Source organism: Neomonachus schauinslandi, chromosome 1, assembly GCF_002201575.2.
Source record: "Neomonachus schauinslandi chromosome 1, ASM220157v2, whole genome shotgun sequence".
Lineage (NCBI taxonomy): Eukaryota > Metazoa > Chordata > Mammalia > Carnivora > Phocidae > Neomonachus > Neomonachus schauinslandi.
In genome coordinates this window covers 57,517,161-57,533,570 of record NC_058403.1, presented here as the reverse complement: position 1 = coordinate 57,533,570, position 16,410 = coordinate 57,517,161, and the positions used below count along the sequence as shown (strand labels likewise).

Here is a 16,410-nt window from a genome sequence, read left to right as displayed (position 1 = left end):
TTTGTAATGATTTATTATAGCAGCAATAGGAAGCTAGTACAGAGGCCAATTCAAGACACTATGGTAGTATATAAAGGGATCTCTATATCAAGTTTTGGAGTGGGGATGGGATGTTTAGGAAGAACTACCCAGCGGTGATGACACCAGAGCTGAGGGACAGTGTTTCAGAGGGATGATCCAAGTGGAGGAATTAGTATTTGCAAAGAAATGTAGGAAGAGCATGGCCAAGTGTTTCAATAGGGCAAGGTTACTTGTATTAAACAGTCGGAATAATAACAGTATTAATTCTGGTAAGAGTAAATATCTGCTTGTATGCCAGGCACTGTTCTAAAGCACTTTACAACCCTAAGGTAGAGACTATAATTTTCATTTTACCCATAGGATACTAAGGTTTGGAGGGGTTACACAACTTTCCTGAAGTCATAGAGCTAGTAAACGGCAAAGCTAGAATTAGAACTTTGGTGGTCTGTCTCCAAAACCCATGGACTGTCTCTCTAATACATTACGGTGGATGACTTTCTCAAGTAAGGTCACGTCAGTGTGGCTGAAGATAAAGAATCTATTAGAAAGTTATTAATGAGGTGAGGATCAGCAGAGCTTGAGATACCGTCACGTCTTAAACACTGATAAAGATGGGGTTGATGGAGAGTCAGAGGGCCTCCAAGTTTCTTTGATGTGATCGCGGTTTTGCTGTTGGTGTAGAGGAAACTTCCTTGACTGTCTTGGACAAAGTAAATCCCCTCTTCTGTGTTTCAAGTGCCACACCTTTCATAAACCTCTATTTAATTTCTTCCGTTCCCCCTAATGTCTGATGCGGAAATGGGGGTGTATGCGTAGCCTCAGTTTTTACATCTGTAAAATGCCTTGGAAGTAATTCCAAATTTCCCTGTGTGGAAGCCTAAACACAATGCAGATTCCTCCCCGCTTTGGCGATTCTGATTGAGTAGTACTGGGATGGAACTTCCCCCAGCCCCCAACCCCAACCCCTCCCAAGTGATTCTGATACGCGGCCAGGTTTTGGTGACCAGGGACTGGACGACCATCCTCTCCTGTCCACTATATTTGGTCCACGATTTGGGGAAGGTCCCGCCCCCACCTCCGGGCCCCGCCCCAGTCCCACCCCTTGCCCTCTTCCTCCCCTAGATTTCCTCTCTTCTCCCCTCCCTCGGTCGCTTCATTAGGTCTCGCCCAGCTCCGCCCTTCCCAGCCCCTCCCCGGCCTCCCAAGATGGCTACGGTGCTGCCGGGCCTGGAGCCGTGGAACCGCGTGAGAATCCCGAGGGCGGGGAGCCGCACCGCAGTAACCGTGCAGGACCCCGACTCGGCTCTGGGTGAGTGAGGGGCCCGGGGAACGGCAGACGCTTCCGGAGGAGGTGTCCGGCCGGGCCGGCGCACGTGCGCGGTAGGGGCGGGACTTCCTGAGCCCGCGGGACCCTGGGAAGGGGCGCGGGGCAGGACCGGGCCAGGGCGCGTGGGCTCCCGAGCTTGCCGGGAATCTTGTGGGGACACTGGCTTGCTTTGGAATCCTCCATTAAACGCACTGTGCCTACCGCACGGCCTGGCTGGAGCGACGAATGCCCAAGGCTCAGCCCCGCGCCCAGGGGGCGGAGAGAGGTGGACGCAGCTAGCGTCGGGGAGAAGTGCTGCCTGGAAACCCTGTGCTCACTCAGCCAGCCAGCAGCCCCGTTCCCCCTGCCGTGTTTCCTGATCTTTTAGGAAGGCGCTGGGGCACTCTGTATTTATACTGCAGTCTTTCTGGCCTCCAGTGCCTCATCTGTAAAACGGGGTTAGTGCTGCCTACCTATCACGGTTGTTGAGAGCATCTAATGATGTCATGAGGGGAGAGTGCTCTTAAAGTGTTTTATCCGTGGCCCTGCTGTTTTTTGGCAGTAGGGCCCAATAGTTAGGAGCTTGGCTCAGGAGCCAAATTGGGTTTGAATCCTGGCACTTGGCTCTGCTGGAGTTGGGCAGGTTGGGGGGTGTCGTTATTTAACCTTTCTGTGCCTCAGCTCATTTTCAAATGCGGATAAACCTAGTACCTGCCTCATAGGGCTGTTTTGAGGAAGCGGTACTGTTAGAAAGCATTTGGAACAGTGCCTGATACGATAAATGAACACTCAAGTGATAGTTAATGTGAAATACAGTCTATCTAATCATCCCATCCTCCTCACCATCCACCCAACCAGTGCAATTTACAGATTAATCTTCCTCTTTTTCTATTAAAAAATTCTTTTTTTTTTTTTAGATTTTATTATTTATTTATTTGACAGAGACACAGCGAGAGAGGGAACACAAGCAGGGGGAGTGGGAGAGGGAGAAGCAGGCCTCCTGCGGAACAGGGAGCCCGATGCGGGGCTCGATCCGAGGACCTTGGGATCATGACCTGAGCTGAAAGCAGACGCTTAACGACTGAGCCACCCAGGCGCCCCTCTCTATTAAAAAATTCTTTAACAGGATTTCTATCAGGCGTGGAAATTCAGCAACTCCCCATCCTCCAAGCAGTCCGTTCTGGCTTCATATAGTTGGGGACAAAATACAGTTCTCCCTGTTCTGTAGGAATCTGCCTTTGTATTCTATCCATCTGGGATGCTAGTGCTACCCTTAGTACCACAGAGACACACATTAACTCCATCTTCTACTTCACACCTTTTCAGACTAGGAAGGTGTTACTTCGTTCTGTGCGCTCTGTGTTCAGTCAGGCATTCATCAAATGTAACTTCCAGTTGCCACAGTGGTTTCTCTTATCTGAATATATTCTTACCTGAAAGTAGTACCCACATACTGCACCTTTGCTTTTAAGAGTATGAGTTTATCCATTCTGCCTTGCTTATGTACATACCAAAATAGGGGATTTAGAGAAGTATAGAACACGTACCCCGCCATCAAAGTCCACCAAATGACTGCAAAGTATTCATATGAAAGATTATTGAAAATCATAGTAAAATGTGATACAAAGATATTGTTTAACAAATGTTCTCTTAGTGATTTCCGGACTTTATATCCTCGGTCACCATTTTCCATCTTTTCACATACTTAGAATTGTTAATAATGTTCTTATAGTTAAAGCTGATTATATGAATTTGTTCTTAATCCCCTTAGTAAGGAAAGATGTTCCTTCAGGGTATTTTTACATAATAAACTTAATGTAGAAATACATACTAAGTTTTATTAAATATCTCTGGTTTAGACCTTTGTGTTGCAGCTGTAATTAGAGAATGCTGTCTTGTTACACTGTCACTGAAGAGCCAGACCTTAGATGCAGAAACAGATGTGCTATGCGCAGTCCTTTACAGCAATCACAACAGAATGGGCCGCCACAAGCCCCACTTGGCCCTCAAACAGGTAAGGAGGAAGCCCTGTGTTTACGACTCAACATGTTTGCTTGATGAAAATGAAATCACACTGCCACTTAGTATTTTGTTATTATGGGAAACTCAGTCAGTTACTTGTGACTTAATAGATCCTCAGTCCACAGTTGCATGTGGGCTTTCATTTTTTTTTCCCCCTGAAAGCATTTCAAAAAGCAATTTATTTAGAAAGGAACTGTGTTTAATTCTTTGCCAGTCTTGTTTCTAGTGGGTAATTTTTATGAAAAGTTTCCATTATATATAATCTATAATTACAGTACTTTTGCCTAGTTCACAGATACAGTGATTTGAGCAAGACGAAGTGTTGGATTAAGAAACAATTTCCTGAGCATAATCAAAACCCTAAAATCATAAAAAGAACAAAGTTGTGGTTTATATATTGTGGGGCATATAATCTAATCAGTAATATATTAGACTAAATGGCTGTATAACAAGTTATGGAAAGTGGTTTCCTGTAATTTTTAGAGTTTAAGACAAAATTGGGCCCTCTAGTTTAGCGATTATTAGGGTTCCTTATAAGCTCATAAATTCATTCACCTTATTAATTCTGCAGGTATTTTTTGTAACTTTCTATGTGCTAGGCACTGTGCGTGGTGTTCAGTATACAGGGGTGAAACACAAATTCTCTAACTTTACAGATTTGTGCCCTCTGGTTAATTTTCTACTCCCATTTCTTAAGGCAGAAAGAATGGAGATTTCTTCATCAAAGAAAGATCTGGGAGCGTGGTCTTTCCCTAAGTTTTCTTTGCTGGGGCAGCTTTTTATCTCCTTAGGAGTCTTTTACTCCAAAACCAAATTTGAATGTATTTCAAGTTGAACATATTAGATTGAACCTATTTTTCCTCCTGGCTTCCAAGCTATGAATAATTATCTAATCAGAAAAATTTGGTGTTCTGTTTTCTCTGCTTCTTCCTTTTACATAGTTCTCCCATTTAGTCAATTGATCGGTCAAAACTTTCTCTACATCTAGACCCTTTTAGTTCTGGCTCCATCTTCTTTCTTCGGAACTTGTCAACTTTTAGTTGTCTTGCTATCCTGATTGATCTTTCCTCAACTCCAGTCTTTCCTATACTCTTGCATATCCTATATGCCAAAGCCAGGTTAATCATCATAAAACTCGGCTTTGATATTTTTAATGGTTCTCCATTGTCTCCTGAATAAAGATGAAACCTCTCAGCTTGGCTTACAATATCCTCCATGATATGGCCTTTTCAGTTTTCCTTAGCTCTCTCTCACCTTCATGTATTTTATATTCCAAGCAACCTGAACTCTTCACAATTCCCCCTGCTCACCACGTTCGTTCTCTCACCTGACTTCTGCTTACCTGGTCCTGTACATTTAGAATGCCCAGCCCCTCCATCTCTGCCTGGCAAAGGCCTTCCCATCCTGCAAGTCCCATTTCAAGCCGTCTGGTGGTGATAAACTTCTTCCTAAGGTGTAGCATGAGTGCATATTGTGATAATCTCATTTTAAGTTGCATTTTTTGATTATTAGTGTAGTGGAACTCCTTTTTTTTTTTTTTATGACTGTGGGCTATTTGGGCTTCCCCTTTGTGCTACTCTTATGGTATTGAGCATGGTCCGCATGTGGCAGTTATTTGTGTAATGTTTTATGTCCCCTGCCATTCCTTCGAGTAGGGAACATGTTTCATGCTGCTGCCAACTACCATCTCCATTCCTATTACTGCCTTCTATCTGCTTAACATTTCACTGTTCACACTACTGTCATCTACTTGATTTTTTTCTCCCTTCAAAGAAAGCTCAGGGGTAGAATTAGCCTCCCATCATGTTCCCATACATAAAGCACAGAAAATAGTCTTGATTCCTCTTTCTGTATGACAATACTTTGGGTTATGAAGACTGTTCTTATGTTCCTCCCAAGTGTTTTATCATCTTGGTTTGTCAGTACTTCTCTCCTAGTGTCCAGAATTAAAAACTGAAAAGATAGGAGCTAACCCCAAAGTATTTGAAGACTATTGCTTCCACTGTTCTGAAAACTATGCTGTTATGATAGAATTGATACTTAAATTTTTAGTAGCATGTATGTAGCCTTAGCAAGATATTATCTTTGCCAGTATCAGTGCCCATCCAGATTATTACACCCTTCAAAGTCTAGATGCAGTCCCACGCGTGCCCTTCGTGTGGTATTTCCTGAGGACTACAGAATTCTTACCACATTTTGTATAATGCATAGCTTTTACCTTTTTTTTTTTTTTAAAAAAATGCTGTTGGGTGCCTACTTAACACTGCAAAGTACTGAGTTACAGTGGTGGATAAAATAGATGAAATATATTGCCCTTGTGGAGCTTCCTTTGTAGTTGAGAGGAGAAGGGCCATTAGTCAATCAATCCATGGAATGTCAGATTGTGATAAGTGCCATGGAGAAAAATAAAGCAGGAAAGGGAGGGGTGCTGAGGGGATTGCAATTTTAAATAGAATATATCTTTTATTTTAGTATTAAAAAATTTTATGTCTTCTTATTTTTACTACTAGATTTTTAGCAACAAGAGAATGGGAAGTGTCATATACTATTTTATTTCCCAGCAATCCTTGCATTTAGTAGGTGTTCAGTATACTTTTGTAAAGTGAGTAAACCAATCACTTCCCTCATTTCTGTGGCCATTTACAAACTGCTGAAATTTAGCACTTAATTAATTTACTATCATGTTTTAATAGTTTCATTATTAGAAAGTGTGTTGCTTCAGAAAAATCTTGAGAATAATCTCATACTTAGTTCAGTGCCCTTTATAGCATCAAGCACATCCTGACATATAGTAAATTCCTAGTTATAACCTGATTTGAGAAATTTGTTTGGCTGGGTTAATTTCAAATCTTTAAGGAGGGGCAATTGCTTTTGAGCTACAGATTACTTTACCCTAAAACAGAGGTATTCACTTGTGTTGAGTGTATTTACATACTTTGAACTTTTGCATTTCTTTGCTTTCCTGGTCCTATCAGCGGCTATGTCTGTATTATATGAATTTGAGCTGCTCTTCCCCCTTTCAGGTTGAACAATGTTTAAAACGTTTGAAAAACATGGATTTGGAGGGTTCAATTCAACATCTGTCTGAGTTGTTTTCTTCCAAGTAAGTGGTCCAGTTGCTTTGTGATGGGCTGTGTGGTGGGCTGGGACCTCATGGTCTTCAATGTGATCTCCCTTTGGACTTTTCTTTGCCTGGTGTTAGGATATAACCCAACTGAGGAGCTTACAAATTTTGTTTTAATAAGCGGCACCTGATATTTGTGATAGTCTCTCCTCTGTTGGCTTGTAGGAGGGACTGGTATGACACTGAAATCTGCGTCAAGATAGATTATATTGAAACATTGTCTATCAACTCCAGCGAATTATTATTGAACATAACTACTTCAAATTGGGCTTCCAGCTCATCTGTGCTTGAAAACTGCTGTGTAAATGCTTTATAAGTAATGAACTTTAAGAATGAAAATAACATTCTTTTCCATTTTTGAAGTGAAAACCAGCCTGTAACTACCAAAGCATGTGTCATTCCCAGCCAACCGGTGGTTGAGCTGGTGCTCATGAAGATTTTGGGAGCCTGCAAGTTGTTACTTCGCTTCTTGGACTGTTGCTGCAAGACATTTCTGTATCCTTGATCAACTGAAATGCTTTTCTGAACTGGAATTGTTTGGATATATTTAATAGTACTTCTGTTTGAAAGCTAGGAGATTTGTAAAAGTTATAATGTATTCTTAAAATTTTGCTTCTTGGCCTCCTTTTCCTAGGAATTGCCTGATACATCCATTGCCAGAGACTGCCAGTCTCCATCTGGCATGTGTTATCCTAAGGGTACTGACAGAAATTCTTAATCATAGAAGCTAAGTAATGAGAACTCTAGCAGAGTGTGTATTACTTTGTTTCCATGATTGAAATAGAATGTTTTAAAGCTTTAATTTCTTTAAGAAAATTGTTTCCCATCTGTTTCTTTCATAAATGTAACTTGTAAAATCCAAATTACTTTGGCTTTGTTTTCCAACTTTAACTTGATTCTCCAGCTTGACTGTGAAACACCTTGGCTTGCAAGAATTCATTATTTTAAACCTTGTGATGGTCGGGCTGGTGAGCAGGTTATGGTATGTATGTATGTACCTTTGAAATCCTTCATTTCTTTTTCATCTAACTCAGCCTAGGTTTTCATATTTGTTTTCCCGTGGGATGCTGATGGTGCAGGGGTTCCATTTCTTCACTTGATTAGAGTTTACTTGGGGTGGATTGGGAACCTAAGTTGATGGTTAGGTCTTTGATGTCTTAACCTGGGTCTCTCAAGTACTATTTCCAATCATCTTGTTTATTCTGTTTATTCTTAAGAGGTAACATTAGAATTACTAACAGCTAACATATTATTCTTTTCTGTAATGAAAATAACTTTAATTTTTGCTGATTATAACAATAATACATGCTTATTTTAAGACATTCCAAAAGAACAGAGAAGATGTGAAGAACCTGAAACTTGCCTAAAATCTCACCATGTAGCTAAAACCTTATACATAAGATATTGATGCATATCCTTGAGACATCTTCCCGTGGAGTACTTTATTTAGTTTTAAGTAACATTTTGTACTTGGATTTTTCTGTTTGGGCTGGACTAATCTAGCTCTTCACAAATATGTCCTAGAGCATTTTTTATCTATAGTGGCAGATAGATAGACGTTTATTTTCAGCTTTGAATCTGTTGTGGTTATTACATAATCTGCAAATTATAATTACAGGCTAATTCATGACCTCCTCTCTTTTTCTAGGGTTCTCTATAAAGGTGTTTTGAAAAGGCTGACTTCTTTATATGAGCCATTGTTCACATTGCTTCAAGAGGTCTCTAGGATTCAACCACTGCCTTACTTCAAAGATTTTACTTTTCCTTCTGATATTGCTGAATTTTTAGGACAGCCCTATTTTGAGGTTTTTAAGAAAAAAGTCCCTACAGCTTTTGCAGCTAAAGGAGTAACTAAATTGTTAAATAAACTCTTTTTAACAAAAGAGCAATCACCGAGGTCTAGCGAAGAAACTGTACTCAGAATTTCCAAAAAAGCTAAACAAATGAGGATCAATACACAGAATAATGTGGATCTTGGACAGCCAATAAAGAATAAGAGAATCTTCAAAGGTAATTTGCTTTTATATAGCAAACTCTTATAATTCCCTTTATTTCTTTTCTAGTAATTTGGCAAGAAATGTCATATACTTAAGAATTCGTTGATTTGAAAATAGTATGCCTAAGTTTTTGTACCTGTGGTCTCTCCATCTCTACAGAAAAGTCATCAGAATTTGATGTGAGAGCTTTCTGCAAACAGCTGAAACACAAAGCTATTCAGGTTTGTCTGGCTTATATCACTATGGCTTACGATTTCTGCTAATTTGTGGAGTAGATGCCATTTACCTAGGGCAGAGATTGAATCTCTGTTTTTATCCCCAGCTCTCAGCATAATGCCACCTTAGTTTTCAGCCTATGCTTCTGAATGAATAGAGGCACTCCCAAGGGACTGAGTGCATCCAATAAATTTGGGTTAGAGAATGCCTTCAAAAACATCTTACTCAGAGTTTCGCTAGAATTTTAAAGTGTCACTAGGATCCATTGTAGGTGTGGATTTTTTTAACAGTATGAGCTTTGGGGGTGCCTGGGTGGCTCAGTCAGTTGAGCGTCAGACTCCTGATTTTGGCTCAGGTCATGATCTCAGGGTCCTGGGATTAAGCCCCGCATAAGCTCTGTGCTCAGTGTGGAATCTGCTTGTCCCTCTCCTTCCCTCTCTGCTCCAGCCCCCGGCTCATGCTCTCTCTCTCTCTCACTCTCTCATATAAATGCATAAAATCTTAAAAAAAAAAAAAAAGTATGAGCTTTGTAGTCAGAAATGGTTTGAGTCCTGGCTTTAGTTGGTACTAGTTGTGTGACCTTAAGCTTCTTGACCTGCCCACACCTCTGTTTTCTAATATAATATGCCCCCCATAGGGTTATGCAGTTTTCATGCATGTAAAGTCTTTGGCACAGAGTCTGGAGTATGGTAAGCACTTAACTGTGGTTGGATGTTATTAGCTATTCTCATCATTGTTACTGTCATCCTCATCTTTTGTCATGAGGCTTCTCTTTCTTTCCCAGTTAGGCTTCAAGCTTTAACATGATTCCTCTTAGTCAGTGTCTGTAAATTCTGTTCTGGACCTAGCAACAGATAAGTAAAGTACATCAGTGTCACCCACTTTGATGTGGTAATTACTTGACTTCTGTTACCATCTGTCAGATTGTTTTCTCCTGGTTTCCTGCATGGATTACTTCTTCTTTTCTATTTAAGAATTCTTAATCGGGGCGCCTGGGTGGCTCAGATGGTTAAGCGTCTGCCTTCAGCTCAGGTCATGATCCCAGGGTCCTGGGATCGAGCCCCACATCGGGCTCCTGGCTCAGCCGGGAGTCTGCTTCTCCCTCTCCCTCTGCCTCTCCCACTGCTCATGCTCTCTCTCTCTCTGTATCTCTGTGTCTCAAATGAATAAATAAAATCTTTAAAAAAAAAAAAAGAATTCTTAATCATTTCTGATAAGTCAGAGTTCTTTCTTGAATGTTTATAAGGATTCTAGCTTGGATTTATATTCCATCCGATTTATGAGTTCTGGAGGGAGGAATCAACATCATCATCATCATCATCATCATCATCATTGTAGTCCTAATAATAGTGAATACATATATTGCATTTACTTTTGAAATGCTTTATGTGTGTTAATTCCTACAATCCTTGCAAAAGCCCTGTGAGGTTGGTGCTATTATTATTGTTTCCATATTTCAGATGAGAAAATTGAGGCCTAGAAAGGACAAGGAACTTGCTTAGGCCACAACACAAGTACAGGGCAGAGCTGGGATTTGAACACGGGCAGTCTGTTTTCACAGTCTCTGTTCTTTACCATTATATCAGTTCCCCAAATTGTTTTGTCAACTCTTTCTCAAGAACTATGGCTCTCTGACCCTTGAAAGTTCTGCAGTCCATCCAGCTGTTCCTGGGTGAGCTGGTTTTAAAGCTGGTTGGTTGGTCAGCAGCCCTTGTTCATGACTAATCACTACCACAGTTTTAGCAGTTAGCACTAACATGCTCAGCTTGCTTCTAAGGTAAAATTTCTTTTATCGATCACCAATGCAAAGTATTGATAGGTCTCTACTTTTATATTTTCTACTACTTTTTAATGTTTTTCTTGAAAGTGAGAAATTTGGAAGAAGTTTTGAATGAAGGATGAAAGCAGACCTAGTAAGTGGCATATTTTCGTAAACACTGAAAGCTGCTACAATTCACACTTTACTTGACATAGAAGGATGGGGTTAAAGAGACAAAGGTGCCACATCAAAAGATGGTTGAATTGGAAGTGTTGCTCAGTTAAGCATTTTTAACATACATTCAGCATCATCCCTGTCTTCATGTGTTTTCAGTAACATTTATGACCCATCATTGAGGAGGGTAACTCAGGGTATGGAAATAAGTGAAAAACAAATTTGTGGTAGTCTAGTAGTATCAAGGAAAAGGGCTCTTCAGTCATTTTTTTTTTTCCCTACCAGATAGACTTTGACCAATATTTATTCATGTAGAGTTTCATTCTTATGTATAGATTAAATAGATATCTATTAGAATATTTATGTTTCCCATCTGAATTCAGTTATAGATGGGATCTGTTGTTGCATAGAGGGGGAAAAAAATCTTGTGTTAGGAGCGGTGGGTAAAAAATTAAGTTTTTTTTTTTTTAAATTTAAATTCAATTAGCCAACATTAGTTTCAGATGTAGAGTTCAGTAATTCATCAGTTGCGTATAACACCCAGCGCTCATCACATCATGTGCCCTCCTTAATGCCCACCCCTCTCCCCTCCAGCAACCCTGTTTGTTTCCTATAGTTAAGAGTCTCTCATGGTTTGTCTCCCTCTCTGATGGCTTTCCATTAAGTTTTTTAAGATAAAGGAAAGCACAGTGAGCTTTAAAAAACTTTTATTTCTTTTAAAAAGACATTTTCTAATTTTCATAGTCAGTGAGTCAACTTTTCTTTGTACCAAATCCAATATATTTTTCTCACATTTCCATGTTTCAGGAGACCAACTTTAAATGTTCTCAGTCCAAACTAAAGGCAACCAAACGTTCTTCTCAGAAAGCAACAGGAACTCCCTGTGCCAAAAGTTTTGTGCAAAGATTTCGAGAGGCTGAGAGTTTCATTCAACTTTCTGAAGAAATCCAAACAGCAATTTTGTGGTGCAGGAGCAAAAAACTCAAGGCTCAGGCCTCCTTTCTGGGTAACAAACTTCTTAAAAGTAACCGGCTTAAACATGTGGAAGCTCAAGGCTACAGGTAGGTATATAATAAGAATTATATTCCTTTACTTTTTCTGTTGTATAGGGCAAAAGTATATATATTCAAGTCAGCTTTTTTAAAAATGGGATGGCCAGTAGCCCTAGGGGGGCTAAAAGAAGGATCTATTCAAACTGCAGTTTTGTTTGCCTTTGTTGGGCACAGCTGTATCATTGGGAAGAAGAAAGTTAACTTGGTTAATTGGATTTATTCATTTATGTTCTTCACCATTCCATTTGTTCATTCAGAAAGCCTTAGGAGTGTCTGTGGTATGCTAAGCCTGGGGATACATTGTGTAAGACTTAATCCTCATGGAGCACTAACTCTTCACTCTTGCTCTAGTAGGAGAGACAGCCAGTCTGCCCACAGCTTCAGGGCAGCAGAATGAGGGTGTGAGAGCAGAAGGGTCTGCCTCTTACAAGGACACACACCAGACTCTGGGCTTAGGGTCAAGTAATGTTCGTTCATGGGTGCCAGACTCCCCATGTATTGATTTCTTCCTTTTCCTCTGATTCTTAGATTCACAGAACTGCTTGAGGATGGTTTTCTTTGATTGTGAGCCAGTATTACTTGAAGCATTACAATGAAGTTAGACACTTCAGGGTTTTATATTTTTATTGAGAAACTAATAGATGCCCATGGTAACAATTTTAGACACAAATGGCTGTAAAGATCAACAAAAACAAGTTTTGATTAAGAGTTGTGGGAGAAGTTGTTAAGTATTCCTAAGGAATGAATTGTTGAAGGGTTTTTACATTAGGGTCCTTTAAAGACCTGTAGCCATCTAAAAAGGATCTATTCTAGGATGGGAACTCAGCCCAAGATGGAAAAGGGGTAGATGAGACAGAGATGACAATAATTAAGAGTTAGTGAGAAGGGTAACAAAGTGGTATTTGGTTAAACCATTATTCCCTTCCCCACAAAAATAACTGTTCTTTCGTACTGCCCTGTTTTGCTGTTTCAATATGTTATACTTACAGTACATTTTAAATTTGCTTATTGTCCATGATAACTCTATGAGGTAGGCAGTATTATTCCTATTTTGTAGCTGAGGACATAGGGGATTTTGCTCAGATTGTTACAGCTGGAGATCCAGAATTCAATTCAGATCCTCTGATTCTTCTGTTTTCATTTTTTTTCTATTTCCATTTCAATTAGGAGGTACACTTACCCTCTCCCCACTTAAAAATCACCACTTAGAGTAAGACAAGAAAAGGGTTTGGAAACTGATCTTGAATTACTACATTATAAAGGGGTTTCCTCAAAGTTGTGTATTTATTTAAAAAGGAAAAGGGGAGAGTGAGGGGGTAGAAGTTACAGGTCCATGCTAATCTTTTGAAATCTATCACAAACAGTGAGGCAGTTAGCAAGGTACTGATGTACCTTGTCGCAGTATACCTTATTCAGAAGCAAAACACCTAAAATGATCAGCTATTTGAGTTCTGAATTCCCACACTTGAGGAAGATGTATGAATCACGATTAGGGCAGCCCAAGGTGTCAGTGGTCTATGCCAGAAGCTCTATCTTCTCATTCATTCTTAGATAAACTCCCTCCCTCACCTTGATTCCTTTTCCTTTGTTTACTCCCTGATACAACATGAAGTTGTTTATCCAGATATGGATTAATGCATCCAGGCAGATGGTTCTCTTTGTGATATATCCTTTCCCCAGTCCACTCCTATTACACTATGGACAGTTTAGCGGTTATCAGGGAGAGGCTCTGACACTAAAGTGTGCAGGTATCTCACCATTCAGCTACCTTGCCAGGCAGTTGTAGGAGGTACTTTACTTTGGGAACATAATGGGGACATACTTGGCTACAGTCTGAATCAGAGGGAAGCTCTGCTCTGAAAACACAGATTTGGGTTGAAGCTCCTATTTTCATATTTCTTGTGATAATTCTGGGGTTGTACACAGGCATAGGACTTGTAAATACATTGTCTTTTCTTTTGGGAGTTGGTAAAAAGGAGACAAAAGTTTTTGAAAATGTCTTTGTGTCTTAATCCCAGATTTTTCCTTTCTCTTGTCCTTTAAAGTTTGCTAAAGAAACTAGAATGCATAAAAACATCTATTTGCAACTGCCTTCTTCGTGGCTCAGGAATCAAAACTTCAAAGCATCATGTGAGCCGAAGAAGATCTCAGAATAGATTTTTACTGGAACAGAGGAAACTACAGAGAAAGTTGCAGTTGACTCTCTCAGAGGCAATTCAGCCATCCCCTCAAGGGACTCAGAATGCTACAGATAGTAGTAAATGGAGACTCTCGCACTGTACAGTTCATAAAACTGATCTCTACCCTAACAGTAATCAACTCTTGAGTAGCAGAGTTTCAAATCCTGTCATAAAAACTAAAGAGAAACAAATTCATGAAAACCTTATAGGAAGCAATGAAAATGAAACTGATTCATGGACAGTGATGCAAATGAACAAACATAATACATCAGGAACCATTAAGGAGACAGATGACATTGATGATATTTTTGCTCTAATGGGAGTTTAGATGTTCATTTGTGAGACATTTAAGTGCTTAACAAACTGGTCCAGTGTCCTGCTGTTTTACATGGAACTGCTGAAAAAAAATTTGGAAAGACTTGGAAGTACGACTTGGACTCAGAGATGAGCTACCTTAGTGTAACATTGTACGGCAGTTCATTTCAGTTCAATAAACATTTATAGTAGCTCTGTGTCATTTAACTGACAAGTATTTGAATATTAAATAGTCACATTTTGAGTTTGACTTTGTACCAGGGGTTAAGATGAAAAAAATCTACCATATCCTGTCCTTGAAAAGCAGATATAATTCCTTGATTAAAGCTGTAAAACAGCTGTCCCTGAAAAACAGAATAATTTTATGATTTACCAGGGAATTAAGAACTGAGTAATTAGGTTTATAAAAACCTACTCTGTGCCTTAGGGTATATGGGGAGTCAGGTGGGGTGAGAAGTATCAAGGAGTGCTTAAAAGGTCACTTTGGTCTTAACTGGCTCCATTGTAGATAAGCCCATCTCTGAAAACCAAGATTTGTAGCTTCTAATGGTTGTACTGTCTTGATTATAAATTAGAATTGATCATCACAAGGGTCTAAAAAATTTTGCCACTGTGTTCTCAGGGGCTGGTTACTACCATATTTCACTTCATTTGTTTACCTTATCTCACAGGAGGGCATATTAAAATGCTTTTGGAGTTCTCCAAAAGTTTTTGGGTTTTTCTCTGGTTTACTTATTTGGGTGCTAGTGACTGATTCCAAATAAACTTTTTTTCCAAGAAGGATGTAAGGTGACATGTGGTTATACATGATATACAACCAGGATAACAAAGTAGAAGTAGATAAGAAAGTTAAATAAAAAAATAAAGCTTAGTTGACATAAAATAGACCCAGGAGTGAGGCCACACAAATCTATAATTTAATGCTGATGCTGTCATCTGGTATTTTTATATTGTTTGTACCATTGCTCAGAGGGTAGATCTTACATATTTTCAAATATTCTAGTTTACTAGAATTAGGTCAGTAAGCTTCTATTTGTTAAGAAGGTTGTAGCCTTAAGTTTTATGTTATATGTAGATTTATAGAAAAATAAAACAGTGCCCCAGTATATACCGCACCCTTGTTTTCCTTGGCCATCCTTATTCTATTTCCGTTCCATTCTTTATCTGGCCTTGTTCTTTCTGAGATAATGACCTGAGCTGAAATCAAGAGTTGCATGATTTTCCCACTTACCTATACTGGTGGTTCTCATACCTTAGGCTGTTTTGAGAATCACTTGGTGGGTTGTTTAAAAATGCAGATTACCTTCTGAAGAGACTGATGAACACAGCCAGGGCATGGGGACAGAAGCCTGCATGACCTCATGACCCTGAGATCAAAACCCAAGCTGAAATCAAGAGTCAGATGCCCAACCGCCTGAGCTACCCAGGTGCCTAGAAGCCTGCATTTTTTAACTTAGGTTATTCTGATGCAAGTAGTCTGCAAAGCAGAGAGAAACACTGTTTTAGCTTCCTTCTTTCTGAAGCCTTGCTAAACATCCTGGTTTACTTCAAAGTTCTTAATAAATTGCCTGGGTGGCTCAGTTGGTTAAGCATGCAACTCTTGATTTCAGCTCAGGTCATTATCTCAGGGTTGTGAGATGGAGCCCACAGTGGGCTCCGAGCTGAATGTGGAAGCTGCTTAAGGTTCTCTTCTTTCCCCTCTCCCTCTGTCCCCCCCTCCCCCCCCCCCCCGGCCAAAAAAGAAAAAAAAAAACTACTGTTAGTGTCATCATAGTGAATACCAATTTTACTGCTCTGGTAGCATTAAAACACTCAGGTTATTCATAAGAGCACTGTGGTGAGACCTCCCATACCAAATCCTCTTGGCCTTAGTTCAGCCACTCCTGTGGCAACCAGTTTCCAGTAGGAGTGGACAACTGCACTTTGCCTCCTGTTCCAGAGACCTCTTTCTTCCTGCTCCTTCTGACAAGTTGCAGGAACTGCTTGGCACTTAGGCATGCACAAGCTGGAAGAAGTGTGGAGCCACCTTCTCCCTACTTCAAAGACAACTCAGAGGCACATTTCCTAAGGCTCCCCAGAAGGTCCCTCAAGATCAAGACTAGTACCTATGTGATGTCCAACTCCTGCATCCTTGATTGACTTTCCTTTCTTCTGTTTCCTTTCTCCATCACTCCCGTACCCTGGGATCACTTCCCAAATAAACGACTGCATGCAAACTTCTGTTTTGGGCTCTGCTCTTAGAAG

General features: G+C 40.1%; 1 protein-coding gene across 3 annotated transcripts; it reads left to right on the top strand.

Annotated features, from left to right (window-relative positions):
* The first annotated feature begins 1,176 nt into the window (after nt 1-1,176).
* NEPRO (nucleolus and neural progenitor protein) lies at nt 1,177-14,354 on the top strand. Of its 3 annotated transcripts, XM_021692454.2 has the most exons (9): nt 1,177-1,330; nt 3,187-3,341; nt 6,373-6,452; nt 6,837-6,968; nt 7,378-7,455; nt 8,122-8,483; nt 8,630-8,691; nt 11,427-11,680; nt 13,717-14,354. In XM_021692454.2, the coding sequence occupies exons 1-9, from the start codon at nt 1,228-1,230 to the stop codon at nt 14,177-14,179; spliced, it is 1,689 nt and encodes a 562-aa protein (XP_021548129.1). In that variant the 5' UTR covers nt 1,177-1,227; the 3' UTR covers nt 14,180-14,354. The 3 variants fall into 3 exon arrangements, with proteins under 3 accessions (XP_021548129.1, XP_044770047.1, XP_044770049.1); XM_044914112.1 differs by lacking the exons at nt 6,837-6,968; nt 7,378-7,455 and having other exon boundaries at nt 1,196-1,330; XM_044914114.1 differs by lacking the exons at nt 1,177-1,330; nt 3,187-3,341 and having other exon boundaries at nt 6,403-6,452; nt 6,879-6,968.
* The last annotated feature ends 2,056 nt before the right edge of the window (nt 14,355-16,410 follow it).